At 43.0% G+C, this 16,187-nt stretch overlaps 1 protein-coding gene and 1 long non-coding RNA gene across 2 annotated transcripts in view; both read left to right on the top strand.

Moving 5' to 3' along the window:
* The window catches only part of LOC138965607 (uncharacterized), a 117,540-nt gene extending 101,394 nt beyond the window's left edge, over positions 1 to 16,146 (top strand). The window contains exon 2 of the long non-coding RNA XR_011455485.1: positions 15,302 to 16,146. This is a non-coding gene — a long non-coding RNA (uncharacterized lncRNA). The remainder of the gene's footprint in view (positions 1 to 15,301) is intronic.
* On the top strand, positions 3,509 to 16,146 carry LOC138965460 (uncharacterized). Its single transcript, XM_070337620.1, has 3 exons — positions 3,509 to 4,012; positions 5,157 to 5,390; positions 5,900 to 16,146. The coding sequence occupies exons 1-3, from the start codon at positions 3,719 to 3,721 to the stop codon at positions 13,859 to 13,861; spliced, it is 8,490 nt and encodes a 2,829-aa protein (XP_070193721.1). The 5' UTR covers positions 3,509 to 3,718; the 3' UTR covers positions 13,862 to 16,146.
* Positions 16,147 to 16,187: the final 41 nt, after the last annotated feature.

Genomic DNA, 16,187 nt, shown 5'->3' with positions numbered 1-16,187 from the left:
TGCGGCCGTCCCTTGGATATTTCATTGATGTAAAATTACTGAAATATTGTTGTCCCTGTCCCCTCCGCTTTTCACATATTTTTTTTTAATTTAGTACCGCTCTTTTTCTTTGATTTTTAATTTCAGACATGTACAGAATTGCGCAACAGATAAGCGCTTGTCCTCAATTGTCATTTGCCTTGCCTGTGGAAGAGTTGGCTGCAAGTAAACATGGCTGACAAACAGCAGAAAGAACCTGGACCGTCAGCTGGTGGTGATCACACTGATTCACCAGACAGCGACGAAGTGATCTTGCTGTCCCAGGATGAAGACGACACTGCAGATCCTGGGCAGAGTCAGAACAGCACATCAGATCAGCAACTCCAACAAGCTGATGATTCAGAGCTGGAGATTATGGAGTCTGATGATGAAGAAATAGAAGAAGAAATGACAATCATTGAACTATCCGACACAGAAATCAAAGATGAGCCTGAGGATGACTCTGACTATGATGATATAGACATCAAAGAGGAACCAGAGGACGTAGAGGAGGGTTACATTGACCTTGACCCGAGCCAGCTTGGGGTCGTTGTGACCGAGGCAGAGCTGCCTGAAGATCTGCTTGGAGAGCCAGTCAATGGAGTGTACAAGTAGGTTTTGTGACAGTGTGTATAACGGAAAGACAGACACTAAGAGAAAGAATGTATGTTTGTGCATGCATGTTTGTGTCTGTATGACTGTGGAGGATTTGTTTTATCCCTGCCGTGATTATGCATCTATGCAGCTGTTTCTCATTTTGTGTCTATGGACCTGTGTGTGCAGGGGGGGGGGGGGGGGGGGGGGGGGTAGGGTTCGTGTGCTGGTTCGACCGAGTTCATATTTCACAAGTCCCTGTATGTATGCTTGAGTTGTCATGTGTGTTCATTACCTGTTTCACTGATTTGCACCAGAACAAGAATGTGTGATTGCTGAAATGCTGTTTTGAATTTTGTTTCAGATGCAAGTTTTGTCCTCAGAAACATGAAAACAGGTCAAATCTTATTCTTCACATTGACCGTCATGTCAGGAACGGTTCCATCCGTAAGTGCCGCTTCTGTGATTTTTACACTGCAGTAACCCACAAGTTGCACGAACATGAACGCAAACATACAAAGGAAAAGCCTTTTGTATGTGACATTTGCGGCCATGCTTGTCGAGTGAAGGGGGATTTGTCCAGGCACATGCATGTGCACAGCTCACACAGGAGGTGAGAACATTGTCAAACACTTTGATGTTACTACAGTGGAGCCCCCTTTTTAACATCCCTCAATTTAAGACTTCTTTTAAAACCCTCCTTTCTCAAATGTTCTGTTTATAGCCTCTGTTAATTTACCTCCAATTCAGATTCCCTCTCTTTTAAGACTTGATTTTCTTGGATTTGTTGAAAGTCGTAAAAGGGGGTTTCATTGTAAACGGGGGGGGGGGGGGGGGGGGGGGTTCACTGTTCACTGTACTGATTAATATCATACTTTTTACATTTACTGATTTAGTCAAGTTTTGACTAAATGTTTTAACATAGAGGGGGGAATCGAGACGAGGGTCGTGGTGTATGTGTGTGTGCGTGTGTGTAGAGCGACTCAGACCAAACTACTGAACCGATCTTTATGAAATTTGACATGAGAGTTCCTGGGTATGATATCCCCAGACGTTTTTTTCATTTTTTGGATAAATGTCTTTGATGACGTCATATCCGGCTTTTCGTGAAAGTTGAGGCGGCACTGTCACGCCCTCATTTTTCAACCAAATTGGTTGAAATTTTGGTCAAGTAATGTTCGACGAAGCCCGGACTTCGGTATTGCATTTCAGCTTGGTGGCTTAAAAATTAATTAATGACTTTGGTCATTAAAAATCTGAAAATTGTAAAAAAAATAAAAAAATTATAAAACGATCCAAATTTACGTTCATATTATTCTCCATCATTTGCTAATTCCAAAAACATATAAATATGTTATATTTGGATTAAAAACAAGCTCTGAAAATTAAATATATAAAAATTATTATCAAAATTAAATTTTCCAAATCAATCTAAAAACACTTTCATCTTATTCCTTGTCGGTTCCTGATTCCAAAAACATATAGATATGCTATGTTTGGATTAAAAACACGCTCAGAAAGTTAAAACGAAGAGAGGTACAGAAAAGCGTGCTATCCTTCTCAGCGCAAGTACTACCCCGCTCTTCTTGTCAATTTCACTGCCTTTGCCGTGCGCGGTGGACTGACGATGCTACGAGTATACGGTCTTGCTGCGTTGCATTGCGTTCAGTTTCATTCTGTGAGTTCGACAGCTACTTGACTAAATGTTGTATTTTCGCCTTGCGCGACTTGTTGATATTATGCTTGTTTTGACTGGGAGAGGACTCAGTCCACAGAGCATCTGGCTTATAAATCAGCTCTTCGCTATCAATCTGGGTTTGACCACCATGTCTGGCTTGGAATTTATTTCCCAGAGACATCTTTGTGCAGACTTCTTGTTCAAAACAAATTGTGAGCTCACAGCCAAAGTCTCCAGGCTTTGAAAACAAGTGCACACACATAGAAAAAAGACTTGGTAGTGAGACTCCAGCCCAGATAGCAGCTCCAATTTCGTTTCGGAAATTCCTCAAGAAAAATAAGTATAATCGAAATTTCACTAAATGGTATGATCTATACTCACACTTTGTCAATCTATCGCTAAACAGTTCCATGATTTGCATGTGAAAACTACCCTGCTTTCTGTCTGAAACCAGCCAGGCTTTCCCTGTGGATTTATACTTTGTACATTTCACAGGTACGAGTGCAACGTGTGTGGTCATCGCAGCAAGACCGCAGGCAACATGAAGCACCACAAGGAGCGTCATCAACCAGATCTACCCAGAAACTTTTGCTGTACCTTGGTATGCCTGACCCTTTTCCTATTTTGTGCAATGCAGATGAACATTGTAGCTTACAGGGAAGATAACCAGACTGTGTGCTTTGCATTGTGTATGTGTAACATGGATTGATTTGGTAGTTTTCAGACAAGTGTGGTTACATGACTAAGGTAAATCAGGATGTAATAATGTGTGCTAAATATTCTTATCTTCGTATGGCTAAAGTGAAAGTGGAAAATACAGTCGAACCTGCCACCACCTCTCAATAACTACCACCTGCCCACAACAACCAGCCCAAAGAATCCCTGGTGATTTGTTTGGATTTTTGTTTTTGCAATATAGCAACCACCGGTCAATTACAACCACTTTTAGTCAGTCTCTTGAGTTTGTTACAGATAGGTTCCACTGTACCAATGGAATGTTATTAACTCATTGTCTCCCAGGTACAGATATATCTGTACCCACTGATATGACTCTTATCTGACCAGGTACGGATATATCCGCTCAGACAGTTGTTAGCTTCAGTCACTTCCTGTAAAGTCCATCTAACGCCTGCATTCCAGCGTGTTGATACACAGTTACTACACTTTTACTACAATTCTTAGTGACCTGCTGCAGCACAGCTGGTCTCGGCTGAAACAAACTTGGTCAACATAGGTGGGGTAGAAAGTGTTAAAGGAAGTTGTCAGTGTATGTTTGATTTCTCTTTGGGGATCAATTTTTCATGACCTTGTTTTTTGCAGTGCGGGTTTGCTTTCAAGCGACAGTCTGCCTTGACTGCCCATCTGAAACGCCGCCATTCTGCAAGCAAGCCCTTCTTCTGTCCCCATTGCTCGTTTTGCAGTAAGACTATGTATGAGCTTAAGAGCCACAAAGCCAAACATTTTGACGACCATCCTTTCGAGTGCACATGGCGTGACTGCGGCAAAGCGTTCAAGACCAAATCAGATTGCACCAAACACATGAAGCGTCACGGTGGAACCAGAAGTTATATGTGCAGCATATGCGGCAAGGGATTTTTCTGCTCAACGATGCTAAAGAGGCACGCTGCGGCGCATTCTGATGTGCGCAACTTTGAGTGCGGAGAGTGCCTGAAGAAGTTCAAGACAAGGAAGGCACTGGAAACCCACATTCACACGCACCAGGTTGGTCTCAGAATGAGGTGGTCTGAATTTAAGAAAAGAACAACAAGAGAGAACAAGAGAAGAGAACAAGAGAAGAGAACAAGAATTTAATCCGCCATATAGCATACAAGCCATTGGTATTTTTATTATTATTATATGAAGTCTTATATCGCGCGCGTATCTCCAGACTCGGACTCAAGGCGCAGGGATCTATTTATGCCGTGTGAGATGGAATTTTTTACACAATACATCACGCATTCACATCGACCAGCAGATCGCAGCCATTTTGGCGCATATCCTACTTTTCACGGCCTATTATTCCAAGTCACACGGGTATTTTGGTGGACATTTTTTATCTATGCCTATACAATTTTGCCAGGAAAGACCCTTTTGTCAATCGTGGGATCTTTAACGTGCACACCCCAATGTAGTGTACATGAAGGGACCTCGGTTTTTCGTCTCATCCGAAAGACTAGCACTTGAACCCACCACCTAGGTTAGGAAAGGGGGGAGAAAATTGCTAACGCCCTGACCCAGGGTCGAACTCGCAACCTGGTGTTTGGGTGTTTCGCAGTGGGTGTTTGTCCTGGTGTGGAAAGAATCATACACTCCTTGCATCTACATTACAATCATATAATATATAAAAAATATTAAAAAAAGAGCGGCTGACAACAACAACAAAGGGAAAAGAACGAATTTTTTTATTTTAACATCGTCAGTGGCCTCAGTTACTAAGTAAGACATGTTTTGGAAATATGCCTTGAAAAGATCAGCAGTATTATCATTCTTTTTAGCTTGGGTTTGTGTGTGTGTGAGACAGAGAGAGAGAGTACGTACATGTGTGCCTTTGATGGTAAGACTTGGCAAAAAGCAAATAAACAACTAATTTCTCTTTCTGTCGTACCTTCAGGACATTAAGCCTTACCAGTGTGATGTGTGCTACAAGACGTTCAACTGTGTGTGTGTGTGTGTGTGTGTGTGTGTGTGTGTGTGTGTGTGTGTGTGTGTGTGTGTGTGAATGAGTGTTCCTGTGTGTGTGTGTGTGTGTGTGTGTGTGTGTGTGTGTGTGTGTGTGAATGAGTGTTCCTACATATGTTCCTTTGATGGTAGGACTTGGCAAAAAGGACATAAAAACAACTAATTTCTCTTTCTGTGATACCTTCAGGAAATTAAGCCATACCAGTGTGATGTGTGCTACAAGACGTTCAACTCACAAAGCAACATGAACACCCACATGCGTGTCCACGGAGCAGGGCGCCCCTACCAATGCCCCATCTGCATGCACGGCAGCCGAGAAATGGATCATCTCATGACGCACTTTGGCCAAAACCATCTGCACAACTTTACTTACATCTGTGGCCTGTGTAGAAAACCTTTTGGCAAATCCATGCATCTGCAGGTGAGTTGTTTTGTACAGTGGAACACCCATTTTAAGACCTAGAAAAATCTGTGAAAATCTGGTCACAAAAAGGGAGGTAAATAACAGAGGTTATAAACAGAAAATGTGAAAAAGTATGGTTTTAAAGTCTTCAATTTGGGGTCTTCAAAGGGAAGTTCCAATGTAGTGTTCTTCCAAGATATTGTCATGGGCATATATTTTTGTAAAAAATAAAATATTGGTGAACTAGTGGTTCATGTATTGTCTAAACTGTTGGAAGGTTTTCATATGGTTTGCATATGTATGTATGTCAGTTTTAAAGCCAGTCATGTCGTTTCTGTTTGCTGTTAACTTTCCACAGAAAATACCACCTTAAATCTTCAGGACCTTAGGCATGGAAGGTCTTCTTTTTTGTTTGTTGCTTTTTACTTTCATCCAGTTCTTATAATGCAACAGAAATGGACCCTGTAAAAATCATCTTCTAACAGCTATACGAATTTATAGCCTTTGTGTTTTTTTCACACTTCCAGTTCCACATTCAGCGTTGCCACAAGAAAGAGATGGATGGACGACAGGAGGTGATGGCCTTTGACCCTGAATACCTTGGTCTTGACCTTCAACCTGAGCCCAGCGGTGCCTTCGATCCTGCCACTTACGCCAAATATCTGGCTGCCGAGACAACGGCATCGTTCGGAGGAAAAACTTTCATAGCAAAGTCAAGTCCTGTGAAAAAGGAGCCCAGGCTAAGTGGGACTTCAGAGGACAGGGGGATCTCAAGTGGATCAACGAATTCACCAGAGACAGGGTCTAGATCACCGGGAAGTCTCCCCCTTCCTCCGGTGGTCCAGGTGGCCAGGTTTGGTGGCGTTCCCGTCTGTCTGGCACGCAAAAACGCAGGCGTTCAAATGAACTGCCAGAAGAGGGGGAAGAAGCCCAAGTACTGGTTCATGGATGCGTCACTGATGACGGAGGAAGACCGAGAAAAACACTTTGAATATCTGAGAAAAAAAGAGGATGGGTTACTCCCTCAAAGTCGTCGTGGGAAGAAATACAAACAAAAAACAGTATCCTGGCAACCCAAATCATCAACATCGGGAACAAGAAAAGTTAAGGGCAAAGGAAAAGAAAAAAGAAAACGGCGTAGAGTTGTGCTGGACACTGAGGAAGAAGACTCAGAAGAGGAGGAAGCCTATCGCCTTGCACAAGAGGTGATGATAGAAGTGGACAGACCAAATACCAGCAGCACAGAATTCCCAGAGAGGGTTAGTTCTAGAAAACGTACCGTCATGATTAAAAATGTACCTCATGATGTTTTTGATCAGCCACCCAAGAAAAACTTAGCATTCACTTCGACCAATCTGCACGATGCAAGAAACAAAGCTGCCAACAGATCCCAAAACAAAAAAATTGTGAAGAAGAAATTGCATCAAAAGTCTACAAAGTCAAGAGCAAAGTCACCCAAAAGAGCGCCATGTTATTTGCAGAAGTTACCTTCCAAGAAGCGCTGTGTGAGTTCTTACATGGAGAAAGACCGATCGGAGCTTGGCATTTCCTGGGATTTGACCTCAGAATCTCGGTCATCAGTTTCACACTACAGTGTGAAAATGGCAGCAGCAAATTCCAAGTGCTGGACTGATGCTGTCAGTTTAGCTGCAAACACAGGCTGTTATAGGCTAGACAAGCACACAGACATTAATGGTTCAAGCATTCCAAAAGAAAAATGTACTGATGACATGAGAGAAGAATTCTCTGGCCAGTGCCCTCAGCCACAGGATCAAACACCGAGTGACATGAATGGTCACGATCCTCTGTGTTCTGACCCCAGTGCAGGAGATGTTGTGAAGAAAATACAGCTGTCTGGAGTTGACTTGGCCAAACGCACTTGCCTAGGTGTAGAGAACACACATGAGGAATCGGGTGCGAGTGTTGAGAATGATATATGCTTGCAGTCTGTTACTGATGGCCCTGATGATGCAAGTATCCTGCGCGATACCACTGAATGTCTGGAAGGCATTCTAAATGCAGTCAGTGCAGGGTGTATACGTGGTGAAGTTCTCCTTCCTTCAGCCGCAGATATCAGTGATGCTTGCATTTGGCAGGAGACTTCTGAGTGTTTGTCTGCCCTGGTTGACACAGCAAGTGGAGGGTCCCCTCCCACAAAGAATACCATAGATGAGGTAACGGGGCCCAATGAACTGTCTGTCCAAGAGTGTGCTGAAAGTCAGCAAATAGGGAGACCGCAGGTGAACCAGTTTCTGTCTGCACTCTCCCAAAGCAACATAAGTGAAACCATTGCAGCATCTCTTCCATCGCAACAAAGCTTTGGTGCAGATACCATAAAAACAGTGGCAGCAGAAACAGCACCGTCCTCTGAAAAAGATGATCATCTGGAACTGTTGCCAGCCGAAAGGGATAACAGGAAAAGGATTGAAGATTCTAACAAGTGCCTTCATGTTCTTGTCTCTGATGTCTGCGTCAACCACCATGCTCTTGACAAGCTCAACATCTTTGGTGTCCACAAAGTGTCCTTGGACGTTCCTTCAGCATCACCTCAACACAGCAGTCCGCAGAAACAAAAGGTCATCAAGAGCAGACAACAGACAGCAAACAAAACAAACCCAGCACAGTCCCCAATGAAGGCAGCAGGCAGAGCAAAAGCATCACCACAAACAATCTCAAAGAGGAAAGAACTTGCACAGAAAACAGACACAGCATTAGTGAAGAAACCCATTTGCAGTTCGGCATATTCGGCAGAGAATGCAGAAGCACCTGGCATCGGGGGCTTGTTGCTTGCCACAGCTGCTGTTTCAAAAGCGTCCAAGTCCCCAGAGACAACCTGTAAAAGAGTGGGAAGGCCCCTTGGCAAGAATGTTGGAAGGCCCCCTGGCAAGAAAGTTGGCAAGCTCCCTGGTAAAACAGTTGGAAGGCCCCCTGGGAAAAGAGTTGGAAGGCCCCCTGGGAAAAAAGTTGGACGGCCCCCTGGTGAAAGAGTTGGACGGCCCCCTGGCAAGGCAGCAGCCCTTGGTTCCAAGGAGCCTAATCATATCGCAAGCCCAAAGAAAACAAGAATGCTGGATCAATCAAAAAACAGGTCCGTAGAAGATCTAGAACTTGTTGAGGAAAACCATGAGGCTGCCGATTCTCAAGATTCTCCAAGCTTTACAATCAAAATGGAATTAGATGAACCGGAGAGTGTGGACGCTTTCTGCGTGGTTGGAACTTTGGAACATGAGCATACAGAACAGGAAGGTGATGATTCGGTCAACAGCGATAATGAGAATGCAATGTCACCACACAATGTTGCAGTGGGAAACAGTGAAGCCATCAATGAAGCAGCTGTTTTACAGTCAACCAAAGAAAAGACCTACACCAGTGAAAAACCAAAAGCAAAGACAAATATAGAGCAGACAAAAATTTCAGCTGAGAGCAGCAGGAAAAGAGAGTCATCACCATCTGCAAAGCTGTCAGACAATACAAAGGAAATGAATCAACCGGACACAGATTCTCTAGGTGTGGCGAGTAAAGACGATCTGACAAAGAATCAAAATGTTACTCAAAACTGTCTTCAAAGCAATGAAGAATCAACAGCAGATCCATGTAGTACCCAGAACAGCCATGAAGACACATCATCCCCAGACGCTTCAAGCAGCCCAGCCCCTTCTCCACAAACAAGTCCAAGAAAGTCAGAGAGGGCTCGCAAAGCGACACCTCCAGTGATGCATCCCCACAGCAAGAAAGTAGTGGAGAACCTCCGGAAGCTGCTAAATAAGGTACCTTACTCCAGGCTTCCAGCTGGTGTCAAGAAATTGGGGATATTCCAATTACACCATCAGAATGCTGCTAGCAATCAGAATGATCAATTAGGTGCAGCTAAGAAGCTTTCTTTTGACAATGAAACAGTGATTGCCACAGCCAAGCTTTCTGGAGACTTGGAAGAGACTGAACGTACAGTCTGTAAGGCGAAAGCACCAAACAGCTCTGCTGAATTCTCAGGAGATTTTGAGAAGGTGTACGAAGAAAGTACTGACATTCCTGTTCACACTGATGACAATTTGGAAAGAGAAGAAGCAGCCAGGGTTGTGGTTGTTGCTGAACCATCATCTGTGAACAATGAGGCGGAATTGCAATTTTCTTTAAAGGAACTGGACGTGCAAAATAATCAGCTTCACATTCAAGAGAAACCAGCTGATCAATTGGGTACAGCAGAATATGATGATGAGCGACAACAAGATCCTTCAAAAGACAAAGCGAGGAAAACATTTTTATTAGAGACTCCGAACACAAAGAAACAGATAGATGCTGCAAGCAGCTTTTCTGTAGACAGAGACGCAGAGAGCTGTGCACAGAAAGACTCTAGTGCAAGCAGCTTTTCTGTAGACAGAGACGCAGAGAGCTGTGCACAGAAAGACTCTAGTGCAAGTAAAACTGATCAGGGTTTTGACACTGACATACAAAAGAAAGTCTCATCTGATGAATCAGGATCTAAAAAATGTGCAGCAAATATTGAGCATAACCGTAGAAACTTGGATAAGGATACAGAGAGATATATGCATCGAAATGGAAGTCCAGAGAAAGTAAGCCAAAGTTTGGTCAATGTTGCTCACGGGAAGAACGCATCCGAGAAGACTGAAGCTGAGGCAGGGGAGACAAATGATGAAATGTCCACTACTGTTTCAGACAACAACTTCTTGGCAGGCATTGATGAAGCAAGAATCATGCAGAGAGACCCAAGTTCGGAAATTTTGGATGAAAACCCCCCAAAAGATGGTCAAACTGTTACCACTTTCTCACAGAGCACAACCTCATCGGAAGATTTTCAGTCTATAACAAGCACAGTGTCAAATAACATCAACAGTGCAAACATGGACGAGGGTAGATGCATGCAAACCATACCTGATAAGCTCACAGTCCAGGAAAGCGCTATTTCAGATGAGTCCTCAGGTACACAAGAAAAACCAAAGAGAAAGGTTGGGAGACCTCGGAAGAGCCCAACCCCAAGTTTGAATGCAAGTGAGGTAGTTTCAAACAAAAGCACTGCTCAAGTAACAATGTACAGTTCTGAATTGCCCTCTGATACTAAAGTAAAAATTAAAAGAAACGCTGGGAGACCAAGAAAGACATCAGTTCCTGTATCAGAATCAGGTGGGTTAGTTTCAAACAGTGGCATAGTTACAGAAAGGCTAGAGTCGTATGTTCATTCTGGAACAAAAGTGACTCTCAAGAGAAGGGTTGGCAGACCAAAGAAGACATCAGTTCTTGGGTTGAAGGCAGGTGACGTTGTTTCAAACAACAACGCACTTCAAGATAAAGCAGCTGATATTGTGCCCTCTGGTGCAGCAGTGAAAATCGCAACAAACGCTGAGGTACCACAAGGTGCCTGTCTGCAGGTGTCAGACAACCGCTCCATCCAAGAAATGGTCGTGTCTGATGCACCATCCAGCACAGAGGTGAAGAGAAAGGTTGGGAGACCACAGAAGAAACCTCTCCATGGACGGGACACAAGTGATGTAGTTTCAAACTCAAGCACTGTGCAAGAAGAGGTAGTTTCAAGGATGTCCTTACATACAGGGCCAGAATTGAAGAGAAAACCAAGAAAAAGTTTACTTCAAGGATCTGGCATCAGCAATGAAAAAAAGACAGTTCAAAAGGCTGTATCTTCAGTCTCCTTCGTTATGCAGGGGAACCATCCCAAAAAAGGTGGGAGACCACGAAAACATCCAGTTGAACAATCGTCAGACAGCAGAACAGTGCAAGCAGCTGATGTGCCATATGGTACAGAAGTAAATCAGCCCCAAAAGGTAGGGAGACCATGTAAAAACCCAGTCGACAGGTCAGTGGCAGACAGCAGATTAGCCCAAGAAACAGGAGTAAAACAACCGAGAAAAGTTGGAAGACCAAGAAAACAATCATTGCCTGGTTCAGGTCAAGAACAGCGTAAAAAAAAAGTTGGAAGAGCGCGAAAACATTCACTCCCTGGATCATGTCAAGAACAGCAGAATCGTGTGGATGGTTCAAAAAGAAAGCCTCAAGCAGGGAGCAGAGTCATGGGGAAAGAGCATTTCAAGCTGTGGGCTAAGATAAAAAAAGCCCAGGCCAGCTCCACCAAGCCCAGTGCAAAGCAGAAAGCTTTTCTGACAGCAGCATCTGCTGCAGCCAAAACCATTGTGAAGAGGTCCAGAAACAGTGCCTTCAAGATCCTCAAACCTAATTCAAGCCCATTGCTGAAGAGAGCTGAAAACGAGATGACAAAGAAAAGGAAAAGATTTATGTATGTAGAAACCGACATGGGCACTTCACCTGATCCTCCCCCAAAGAAACGGGGACGTAAGCCAGGCCCCAAAATTGTATTGGACAGGTCACAGACTAACTTGTGCTTTGAACCACAGCAGCTGATGATGAGCGCAGATCAAGTAGGAGACAACCTGGGCGATAACTCCTCATTTTTTATGGACGTTTCTTCTCTGGGTGTTCAAGCTATTGCTGGTGAAGAGAAGCCTTCCTTGCTGGTGCTGCAGCCTGGACCCCTCGGTTCTTCCTTAACACAAGGTACTCCACTTCAGATACCTGTACAGGCTGAGTCGCAGCTCATCAGCGCTGTTCTGCCTACTCAGATTGTTGTATCAGCATCAGCTTCTTTGCTGTCAGGGTGTGCTCAAGCATCCTTACTTCAGAAAAACATACTATCAATTAACTCAGACATTCGTGAAGTGCCCGACATCAAGCCTGATATTTTTCAGTTAAACGAGGCAATGCTTGAAGATTCAGCATGCTTGCTTCCGGATGTCAAACCGCTGATTGATGAACTGAGATATTTGAACCAAGCAGGCATGGGCCAGATAGACGAGCCTGCTGCATCACAGCTGTCTACGGTAGAAGAGCCCACAAACATGAATTCAATGTCGGGTGATCAAATACTCTCACAACCAGAGGAGACCCCACAGAGTCACACCGGTTCAGACCAACCAGATGAAACCAGTGAACCGGTTCCAGAAGTTACATCTTCTACACTTACTCAGTCCTGCACACCTTCACAGGGCGGAGCAACACAACTTTGTACTGTTGTCACTTGTCAGCCAAGCCTGTCTTCAGTCTCTTCTCAGAATGCAAAAAGGAGACCAATGGGTAAACCTCCTGGAAAACCTGTTAGGAAGAAAGCCAAGGACCCCATTTTCATATCCCATGTAAAAGACACGGTTGACCCAAGGTTTGTACAAGACACTGAGAGGCGGAGGTCTTATCGGCCCAAGAAACAACGACTGACAGACGAACAGATCAGAAGGGCGCAATGCCAGGATTCCGTGGACTCAGATCTTGACGATGGAGAAGATGATGATGGTTCCGACATCGAATTTGTCAGTGCTGATTACACCAAAGTGGACCCTGCAACTAAGAAGCAGTTTTTAGAAAACCTCAGACTGGATGTATTTCCCTTTGGACAGGAAGGGGGAGAGGAGGAAAGTGCAGACACAAACCAAGACAAAATCAACAACACTGAGCAAAACGAAGATAATGCTGAGACTCTGACAGCTATGCGAACTGATGAAATGGAAGCCAGTAACAATCCAATCAATGAGAGGGACAATGATGATGATGAAGAAGTCTGGGGAGAAGTGTCAGCTGATCTGTTGACGGATGCAGATGTTGTGCAAGATAATACAGTAAATTGTCCCAGTGATGCAGAACCGGTAGGAAGTGTTGACGGTCTCAAAACTGATATGCAAGCTATGAGAGGCATCACAGAAGATCCTTCAACTGATGCAGAAACTGTGAGGGTTATCACAGGACAATTTGACACTGATGTTGTAGCTATCAGAGGCATTACAGGAGATCTTACCAAAGATTCAGAAACTAAAATGGGTGTTACAAGAAGTCTTTTCACTGATGTGGAAGATAATAGGGGCATTACAGATATTCCCACTGACACGGAAGCTATGAGGGGCATAACAGTAAAACTTTCAACTGAAGCAGAAGCAGTGAGGAGCATCTGCTTACATTCTGAGGAGGTTCCTGCTGCTACAAAATGCAAAATTGAAGACGGCTGCTGCAACTGCCAGGACGTTAAACCAGATGTTGACAGCAAGGATCACATCATCACTAACCTTCCTGCTGGAGTAAAAGATAAAATGCCTGACATTAAAACAGAAAACATTAAAAACAGCCTCAGTTTCAGTGCGGAAGAATGCTTTTTGTCTGCCGCGCCAGGACTTGATGCAGATGTTTTCGTGGATAACTTTCCAACTTTGGCTGGTCCTGCTGTGTCTCTGGCTGAACATGTAGACATGGGCGTGACACAGGATCAACGCCTAGCAAGTCTTGGCGGGGTACAACAGCTACCACAAACTCCCCCAGCGCACAGAGTGCAAGTGCCTATCACACCAGGCGGTGACCAGGCATCACCATCTCTCACCATTTTTGTGAAAACCAGTGATGGGCAAAGAGTCTGGCTGGAGGAGGATCCTCAAAGTTTTGTGAAGGATGAATTTACTCAGTGAATGAAAATTAAGCAAATGGTTGACATTTTGAGAGAAAATGCAATCAATAAAAAAAATCTCAAAAATTCAGGTTTTAAAAAGAACGGAATCTTAACATGGGGGTCAGTTTACAAAGGTGATGAACCGAAAATCTCAAAAATTCAGGTCTTAAAAAGAACGGAATCTTAAAATGGGGGTCAGTTTACAAAGGTGCAGAACAGAAAATCTCAAAAAGCAAGGTTTTACAAAGGGGCGAGGTGTTAAATTTGGGGGTCTTAAAACTATAAAGGGGGGGTTCCCACTGTATTTGTGTAAATATGGAAACTGATTAAACTGACACTGGTCTTTAGTATTTACTGTTATCTTCCCCATAAAAACATTAAACTCAAGAAAATATGACCAGTTGTGAAAGATTTAAAGTTATGTAGATATTGTACATGTACAAGACAAAGGAACTTGCCCCTTTTGGTGGTATTTCTGTGTTTACTGTTTGTTCCATCTGCTCTTGCGGATCAGTTTGGTCTTGTTTGTGGATTTATACTTGTAGGTGTTTTTGATCATCTTCACAAAATGCTCATGTCTCTATGGTATAAACAGATAATGGACAAATTGATTCTCTGCAATTATTGCGGTCAGAGTGAAGTCAATGTTTATACTTTATGGACTTTTGCAGTGTCTTATTAAAGTACTGTATGTGTGAAGCTGGAGAGCTGATGTTGGCGGCCCATACCCTGACAGGAGTGACGGGCATTGAATTGAATGTGTGAAGCAGCGCTGGTGCTCAGTCATAATTTTTCATTAACGTTTTCAGATTTGTTGTTGTACTGTACTGCCTTTTTCTTTGAACGTCATTCCGGGTAGTTTGGAGGGAGTGGGGAGTTGATAGATAGAGAAATGACTGTATTACGTTGAAAAGACATTGAAATTGTTTTGTATTTTACAATCGTATGTGCATTTTCTTTAGTGATTCTTATTACAGTGTGTTCACACTGGGGCAATTCATGGGAATTGTATTCTGATTTTGGCTTGATAACATGTACGAGTGTGTGTGTGCGTGCATGTGTGCATAGTTTTTGTGACACAATTACAAAATCACTGAATGGTAAACTTGAATGAGAAAATGTATTAAGGGTTGAAAAATGAAGGCACTGACTGTGAAAACTGTAGCGGGATGTGTATTCAACAGATAAGAAAAACTACATGAGGGTGCAGGGCCATCAGACAACCATCAGTCTGCTTTCTAGTCATCTTAATGTGGGTTTCCAGCTCTGATTGAAAAGTTTGTTATGTACTAAAAATATCTTCTTGTGTGGAAAGTAGAACCCCCCGCGGGTTAGGGGGAAGAATTTACCCGATGCTCCCCAGCATGTCGTAAGAGGCGACTAACGGATTCTGTTTCTCCTTTTACCCTTGTTAAGTGTTTCTTGTATAGAATATAGTCAATGTTTGTAAAGATTTTAGTCAAGAAGTATGTAAGAAATGTTAAGTCCTTTGTACTGGAAACTTGCATTCTCCCAGTAAGGTAATATATTGTACTACGTTGCAAGCCCCTGGAGCAATTTTTTGATTAGTGCTTTTGTGAACAAGAAACAATTAACAAGTGGCTCTATCCCATCTCCCCCCCTTTCCCTGTCGCGATATAACCTTCGTGGTTGAAAACGACGTTAAACACCAAATAAAGAAAGAAAGTGGAAAGTAGACTAGGTGCCTTTTTTCTTTGTTTTGGAAATGGAGTGTTATAAACATATAGGTTTTTTTCCAGTGTAATGCAACGTTAGAGCAAGATTTGATTCATATATGTTTTTGGGCTCTACATTGTGTAATTTGTACCGTACTTTGGGGACTATAAGGTGCAACTTTTTTCCCTCAACTTTTACCCCCGCGCCCTATTGACCGGTATCGCCTTGAAATATATATATAAAATTAAAGGCAAGGAGTTATGAATCACATGGCGAGTATAAACTTATTTCTTTCGTAGGTTGACATTTTGCACTTGGTTAAGCTTTTATTCAATAACATTGACTTACAAGTTGATTTGTGACTTTTTCAGAATGATTTTGTTCCCATATTTTTGGGAAAGTTTTAAGTGTTTCTCAAAATAAATTATCTATACCGGTACATTAAACATAAAAGCCGCAATGAGCTATTTTTTAATCTTTTTTATTCTTCTTCTCTAGACTTAACTCTATACTGTAAATGTACTTAGTCCTTGTGAAAAGATGCGCAGTGCGATCTGTGTGCATAATTTTGTTGATTTTTATTTTGGACTTTTTTTCTGATAATAAAAACAAATTTTGGTGACTAAATTCTTATGTTCTAAGCATTTGAAACAAGTGTGGGTGTGTCT

Source organism: Littorina saxatilis, linkage group LG1 (assembly GCF_037325665.1).
Source record: "Littorina saxatilis isolate snail1 linkage group LG1, US_GU_Lsax_2.0, whole genome shotgun sequence".
NCBI classification, from domain to species: domain Eukaryota; kingdom Metazoa; phylum Mollusca; class Gastropoda; order Littorinimorpha; family Littorinidae; genus Littorina; species Littorina saxatilis.
This window is presented reverse-complemented; position numbering and strand designations above follow the sequence as displayed.

What these genes read in the sequence shown, in the direction of transcription:
- LOC138965460 (XM_070337620.1), top strand. Translation starts at nt 3,719, where the DNA reads ATGTATGAGCTTAAGAGCCACAAAGCCAAACATTTTGACGACCATCCT. An exon ending in CCCACATTCACACGCACCAG is followed by an intron (nt 4,013 to 5,156) that starts GTTGGTCTCAGA and finishes TGATACCTTCAG; the next exon opens with GAAATTAAGCCATACCAGTG. An exon ending in GCAAATCCATGCATCTGCAG is followed by an intron (nt 5,391 to 5,899) that starts GTGAGTTGTTTT and finishes TCACACTTCCAG; the next exon opens with TTCCACATTCAGCGTTGCCA.